The sequence below is a fragment of the Lutjanus erythropterus genome, chromosome 20 (assembly GCF_056507025.1).
Source record: "Lutjanus erythropterus isolate fLutEry1 chromosome 20, fLutEry1.hap2, whole genome shotgun sequence".
Lineage (NCBI taxonomy): Eukaryota > Metazoa > Chordata > Actinopteri > Lutjaniformes > Lutjanidae > Lutjanus > Lutjanus erythropterus.
Window position 1 is genome coordinate 20988303 of NC_139336.1, and position 7562 is coordinate 20995864.

Consider the following 7562-nt stretch of genomic DNA (forward strand, 5'->3'; position numbering starts at 1 on the left):
TAGACATCCCTAAGTTGATAGGTGCAAACAGTACAGAAGCTTCATCTCCTGTTGTCCTTGTGACCTTGAAGAGGCTGCAGAGGACCTGAGGGACCACGAGGGGACATAAAATGATATATCATCTGTCATATAGGTGGGAGGAACGCCTTTTATCCCTTTAAAGACCATGAGCAGGGCTTTAAAATCCCACAGAGGCAGCCTTGTGTAAAATAAAAAAGTGTCATATTTTCTCAGATTTTTCTCAGAATATTTAAATTTATCTCTAAGAAATAATTGTTAGGAGTGGAGTCTTGCGTTTTGAGCGGTTGTAGTGTTTGAGAAGACATGTATGACTGAGATAAATGTAAGAAACGTGTCCAAAATAGCTTTTTATTTGAAGATTGAGCTGTCATATGTTACAGCTAACTAAATGGTAAATTATACTTTTTTTTTTTATGTGAGGGTATAACATTAACCACACTGAAACAAAATGCTGATATCTATATCTATAATAACTCAGTGTGTTTTTTGGTTGTTTTTTTGGGTGGGGGGGGGCAATGATTTGAAAACATTCCAGTGTTTGATGTGATGTCAGTTTGTGTTAAGAGTTTCACAGAACATTTACTATTAGCAGCCATGAGGGGAAACTCTTTCATCACCTTAACAAATGGAAACTTATTTTCTCCATGGCTGTCAGTGTCTGCTGGTGGAAGAAAAGTTGCAGGCGCACCTGACAACTGACCTCCCTCAGGTGTTGTCTTTGGGGGCTGAGGGCTGAATGCAGTGTTATTCTCCACTGTCAGTTATGACACAGTGACAGAGGAGGAGGGACGATTCATGTCCGGACACAAAATGACAAAGGATGAAGGCTGCTGCAGCTAAAAATAAGCCCCACGATGTGAACGTGATGATTATGATTCACAAGGTGAAACTGAGAAAAATGGTGACCTGCTGGCGGGAAAAGCAAGTTTCTACAAGTTTGATGTGTTTCACTGATAACAAGAGAAACCAGTGGCTGCTTTGGAGGCAGGAAGAAATGTTAAGAAATCAGATAGAAGAGGACTTGGATGTGGCAACGTAGTTTAAAACATATCCTGTTCAAAGTCTTTGATTGCACTGTTCCAATGAGATATATGCTAAAACACACTCTGACACCGAGACGAGACAGTAGACCCTAACTCCATAATTGCTTTCTTTGTGGTGTCTCCATCAGAAGACGTACTGTTCTCCAGGCAAATGCTTTATTGCTTTATTTTTTATTATATATAAAAAAAACACAGAGTAGCTTTAATGCTAAGCTAACATTAGCAGTACTGACAGTCTGTCCAACACTTGGAAGGCTATAAAAGTAACTGCCCACTCAGATGCAGGTCTTGAATTATCCTGAGGAGGTTTATTTAGCAAGAATGACCTGCTAACTGTACATTAACCCACTTACTACATGGTTACAAAAAAATGTATTTACTAATATTAATTTCAAAATATTATTATTAGTTTTTTAATTATTTTTGATGCATTAACATGGAGCAGGATTTTAACAAATCTGGATTGATATGTATTTTATAATCTGTTGGGTTGTTTCATTTACTGTACATCATTATAAGACAGATACAGGTGACTAAAATGCACCTTTAGTAACATATTAGACAGTTAGCTTATCCATCTTCTTCGCTCTTTAAGATGAAATCAAGCAGATGTCTCTTATATGTCTGAAGGCCCATGCATGGCTCATGCAGGGTCTGATGAATCCCCACGGGGCCTCCAGGGTTACACGGGCACATGTTTTGTTTTTCACTTAACAGGCTTGATTAAAACCTGGAAAGAAAGACAGTTACCATGGGCGTCTCCCCTGTGGAATTAATTATCTCTACAAAGATAGAGGATGGCCCGTTCAGCTTCTTCTCATTTCCTAATAAACAAGCTGCGCCACAACGTCTCTTACCACATCTGTACGGGACTCTAACCCAGGTAAGAACACCTCCACTCTGCTTCTCACTCTTATGTAAATAATGCCAGCTTTATTTTTTAAATGTGTCAAGTCTTAAAACTTTTTAATTTTCAGGAAGCTGTAAGAAGTTATCATCCTTCCAGCAGAATGCCGAGCCAGCTCGAGGGTGCGATGGACGCTCTGATAACAGTTTTCTACAACTACTCTGGAAATGATGGAGACAAATACAAACTCAACAAGGGCGAGTTGAAGGAACTTCTGAACAGCGAGCTGACTGACTTCCTCACGGTAAAGTTGACATTATTGTTGTAAATTTAGTTTACTGTGTATTTAAATTGAAGTTGTCACATCACGAAGAAGAGTTTCTGTTTGTTAAGCTTTGTTGCTGAATTGAACAGAGGTCTTCAAAAAGAAAACATGACTCATCACATGACCATCCTCAATTTGAGCAACCATTTTAGTTATAGGGAAGACAGGACCCTGGATAATAGCTAGGAAAACTAGGGGTGCACCCAAATTTTAATATGTTATTCTGGAAAGCAAAATGATACTATGGAAACAGATATTTCAACATGAATTTGCTCATTATTATTCAAAAAAGTCAAAAAAAAAAATTTGAATCTACATTAATACGCCAACATTATTTCCTTCATCTGAAGGATATTTTCTTATACGCATATATCTTTACTGTAGAGTTTCTATTTCTGATGCAAATCTCATTTTTGATATTCCAAATTCCCCCCAGTTAAAGGGGTTAAAGTTAAAGTTAAAGGGAGGTGGTGGTGAGCTTCATAAAGTTTATAAAACTAGCTAAAAATAAAAAAAAGAGATATATGATCAATTGAATTGCCAATATGAAATCATTTTGTGCTTTATAGGCTGCTTCGCCAATTAATATTGGGTTTGGTTTAAGACTTAACATGACCTCCAGTTTAAACCACACCCACATCTGTTCTTCTATCCGAATACTGATACAGAAGTTCCAAACCAACCTACATCTTTTTGAGTTTCAAGCCCAATTCAAAATCTTAAGTTCTGAAAATGTTTCACCAACTCAACAAATTTTGTTGAGATAATTTTCCTTTTTTTTCCTTTAGATAAATTTGAATCTTTGAATTTCAGAAACCCCAAACAATTTTTATTTCAAAGATTGTCGACTAAATTCATTGAGGTGAAAGTGAATGATTCACAATTTAATATTCTTGAGTGCAACCATTTAACTTTTGCTTATCCAAATAATAACAAATGAGATTCACAGCTCACTGTGAACAAATTAAGAACACATGCCATTGTTTATATCTGTATTTGTTCAACCAACAAAATTATCTGTCTCTGTACAAAAAAAGTTGAGAAAACTGACTTTGGAGTTTTTGAAACAAATTAAGTTTTGAAATGAAAAACTAAAAATAGTTTTGCCATTCTATAATATTTTCTTCAGATAATTTACTTTTCTGCTTAAGATAAATTTGAATCTTTGAGTTTTAGAATTCACTCAATTTGCTTGTCATTTCATAAAAATTAATGGTTCTAACTGAAAATATTAAATTATTAATCATTATTATTATTACTCAAATGAGTTTACGCAGCAACTTAGTTTCTCTAAAGAAGTACATTTTAGTAATTTTTTTAGATTTAATTTTTTGGTTTTACAGAACATAAAAGTTAGAGCTGGTCTCAAAACTGTAATTAAATGTGACTTCCAGTATAAACCACACCCACTTCTGGTCTTCTATCAATGCACAGATACAGAGACAGATTTGACAGATTTTTTTTGGTTCAACAGATAACCACCTAAAAAAGTTATGTTGAGATAATTTACTTTTCTTCTTCTCTTTGCATCTGTTCAACAAACAAAATTACCCGTCTCTCTGCAATGTTAAAATTTCAAGAATTTCAAGGCAGCTGCCTTCACTTTGGGTTTTGAAAATGTTTTACAATTGCATTGCCAATTAATATTAGGTTAGAAAATAAGACATTTGCATGATTTAATGGGACCTTTAGTATTAACTGTATCCACTTCTGGTCTTCTATCTGCATACGTATGCAAAGACAGATAATTCTGTTGGTTTAACAGATACAGATACAGATAATGACGTCTCTGTGCACCTCCCGTAGGAACCAGTGTGTTTGCAAAGTGCTGACGGGAGAATGTGTAAACGTGTTTGTGCACCAAAGTGTGACCTTTACATCTTCATATTTTCCACCAATCGATCTGTAATGATCAGTAGTAATCAATGTGACATAATCATTTACTGTTGCAGAACTCACTTGAAAGTTAAATGGAATAACCAGCGTTTTGGACTGATTTAAGAAAGAGCCTTCTGACCTTGTTTGAGGAAATTGTTTTTTCATTGATCACTATCCTGCTGTCAGAGTGTAACTGCTGGTGGCTGTTGGTGGGAAATAAAGGCTGTGCAGGAGGAGGAGATAGATAAGGTCATTTCAGATAAGCTGTAGCCCCTGAGTCCGTGTGATAGCGGTTTGTACGAGCCCGCAATTCCAAATGATTGAGACCAACGCGTCAACGTAAACGTCCGAGGCCTTAAAGAGTCGAACCTCTGATGCCTTCAGATATATTTTTTTCGTTTTACTCCTTCTTGTCCTCCCTCATGCGGACGGGAAGCCTCAGGTGCTCACACATCATCATCAGTGGCCCATATCACCTCCAAATATAGACTCTCCCATGATGTCATCACATCCCCTCGGGCCGCAGTCACCTCTGAGAATAGACACGGCCGCAGCATAACATTCACCCTCAGTTTCCTCCGACTGAAAACTCTGACACTTGAAAACCAAGGCTTGATAGATTACTGTACCTTTATATATATAAATATATATTTCCATTTAGATCTTCGAGTGTAATATTAAAAAGATGCACTCAGGGATGCTCCCCACACTGAAAAGGAGAAGGAAACTGTAGAGGACATGTCTGGAGTCCATTAGTTTTACTTTGTTTTATATATTATATCTTTTCTATTTATTAAATATTCGTTTCCTTTCCAGTGGATTTGGCACTTTTCCATCACATTTTATGTTTATGTCTACATCAACTTGCATTTTTCAATGTATCTTTAATGTACAAACAATCAAATCAAACGAAACCAAATATAGCTTTTAATTATTTCAGTTCAGCTTGTGTTGGCTCTCAGTTTAGGATCAGTAGCTTTAATTTTGATCCCTTTTCAGCTTATTTTATAACTATGTGTGAAAAAGGTAATATTAAAACAGTTTGGAGAACATTATTTTTCAAGGCACTGTGGAAGTGTCACTGTCTTTGGTTGCTTTATGGATTGAGAAATTTTTAAATCTAAACACAGGACATCAGTGCACTTTACTAAACAAAAACTACAGTTTAAAACTGTCTAGTCATCCAGGTTATTTTTATTCTTATCTTATCTTAATATCTTTTTTAATACCTCTGCCAAGAAGGTTATGTTGCCATCTGTTTGTCAGCAGGATTATGTAAAAACTACTTTGTCGATTTTCCAGCCTGTTCTCATTCCCAAATACAAATTTTGTCATTCCCCTTGGCAACTCATACAGACACATAAGGCATCTGTTGCTGGCTGTAAGAGATGCATCATGCTTTTAAGGTACTTTCAAGCTTCATGTCCCATCTGAAACTAAATGTTATTAAAAGTTTTAAGGTCTTGCAGCTTTCTTTATATCGCATGGCGTACAAAAGCTAACATACATATTTTAACCCAAAATATGGTCTTTTGCTTGTTATTTACCTTTATAACTAAATAGTTTTGATAAACCTATCCAAATGTGACCATTTTATGATGTTAATCACAGGTAAAAAAAAAAAAAAAGGCTTTCTGGCAGCATTTCATACAGTGGCTAAAGGGTACGTTGTACATCAGGATGAGACGCCTGACAAAGACGTTGATTGTTAACGAGCTGGGATGAGACTTGGTAGAAGTGATGGTGAAGAAACCATCAGATTTTAGAGGAGATTCACATTACGAGGTGGATACACAAATTATTTTTCACTTTCGTTAACATTGCCAGATGGGTTATTTTGCTTTGGCAGAATAAATGCCATACACCCTAAAATCCAGCAGACAGTAGTAAAGCAAAAACACAGCCAAAGTAGCCAATTATTCACCTCTGAGGAGCTCTGCACTCTGCATTACTTCACAACACAATACATAAACTTGGTGAACATCAAATATATCAAAATTGATATATCTTCACGTTCTATTGATAATGTCGGTATTTTTGAATGCTTTAATCTAAAATTCTTACATATTGCACCTTTGAATACTGCTTCAGTGTTTAGTTACTTTCTACCAATGTGCATGTGTGACTGTGGAAGAGTTTTCAAATGCATACATTTTTTTACAGCTTTTGTTAGAAATTCCTTAAATTCCTGACAGGAATTACTTCACTAATAAGATATGCAGCTTTAAGTCACAGTGATTTGATTGAGTGCTGTGGCAATACTTTCCTAAAATAAATTCCATTTCAGTTTGCCGTTAGTGTTGACTCGTATTTAATGTCAACCTTTGCTAAAGGTGATGCCTTTAATGACCAGTGTCACGACGCAAATATCAGCGTTGCCTCTGAGGTTAAAGGGTTGAAAAAGGAAAGCCATGTCTTGTTTCTGGATCCTGGAGGAAATGAGCGGAGCAATAAATGTCGTGTGTGATCAGCTGCAGCTCACGGCTCATTTAGCAGCAACATCACTCTGCTCTCCGCTGGACACGCATGGACACACACAGCTCCTAACTTCAGTCAATACTAAGCTTCAATATCAATATAAACGACTGCATGTTACTCATCCTACATGGACACACTGATATTTCCCATCATGACCTAAATCCAGAGTGTGCTGAAACTATTTTTAATTGATCAAACAGGGACCTGAAGTTTCAATACTATTGACTTACACAGAAGCTCATTAAAAGACGAAAAGACTGAATACTCTCTTTTTCTCTGTTTCATCTTCTCAGTCTCAGAAGGATCCGATGCTGGTGGAGAAGATCATGAATGACCTGGACTCTAACAAAGACAACGAGGTGGACTTCAATGAGTTTGTTGTGCTGGTGGCCGCGCTGACCGTCGCCTGCAATGACTTCTTCCAAGAGCAGAAAAAGAAAAACAAATAAATGTCTGCAGAAATCCAACTGTACACCGACTGTAAATCTCTATCAACAGTTTAAAAATGTCTAAATATGTCAAAACAATACAGTAAATGTCTCATCAATTGAATGAATTGTATTAGTATTTCCCACTGTATAGGATGGTGAATGTAAAATTAATGATAGTAGACACTCTGTCCTATTGTCACATGACATTCTCTTATTAATTTTCAGCCTGGCGCTGTTAAATAATGGCAAATTAATGTCATTTTTATATTGGAGTGATGTTTCTAACTAGAAAATACAAGTTGCCCTTTTCCTAAATTGTGAATTGTCCGTTGTTAATATAATCTTTTTTTTTTTATTGTGTTTTTAGCTGTTCAAACTCAGTAAAAAGTCCTGTCCATAAAAGTCAGCACATTGTGGTCATTACAGACAATTAATTCAGTGGCATTAACCTTTAAGAAGGCACCTTTCTCATTTAATAATTTGTCTTTAAATCCTTTGTTGACATTTATGTTTTTGTCCCAACAGAGACTGCCCCTGCT

At 36.1% G+C, this 7562-nt stretch overlaps 1 protein-coding gene across 1 annotated transcript; it reads left to right on the forward strand.

Moving 5' to 3' along the window:
• Positions 1-7295, forward strand: s100z (S100 calcium binding protein Z). Its single transcript, XM_084745659.1, has 4 exons — positions 1-133; positions 1782-1947; positions 2042-2215; positions 6886-7295. The coding sequence occupies exons 2-4, from the start codon at positions 1816-1818 to the stop codon at positions 7039-7041; spliced, it is 462 nt and encodes a 153-aa protein (XP_084601785.1). The 5' UTR covers positions 1-133; positions 1782-1815; the 3' UTR covers positions 7042-7295.
• Positions 7296-7562: the final 267 nt, after the last annotated feature.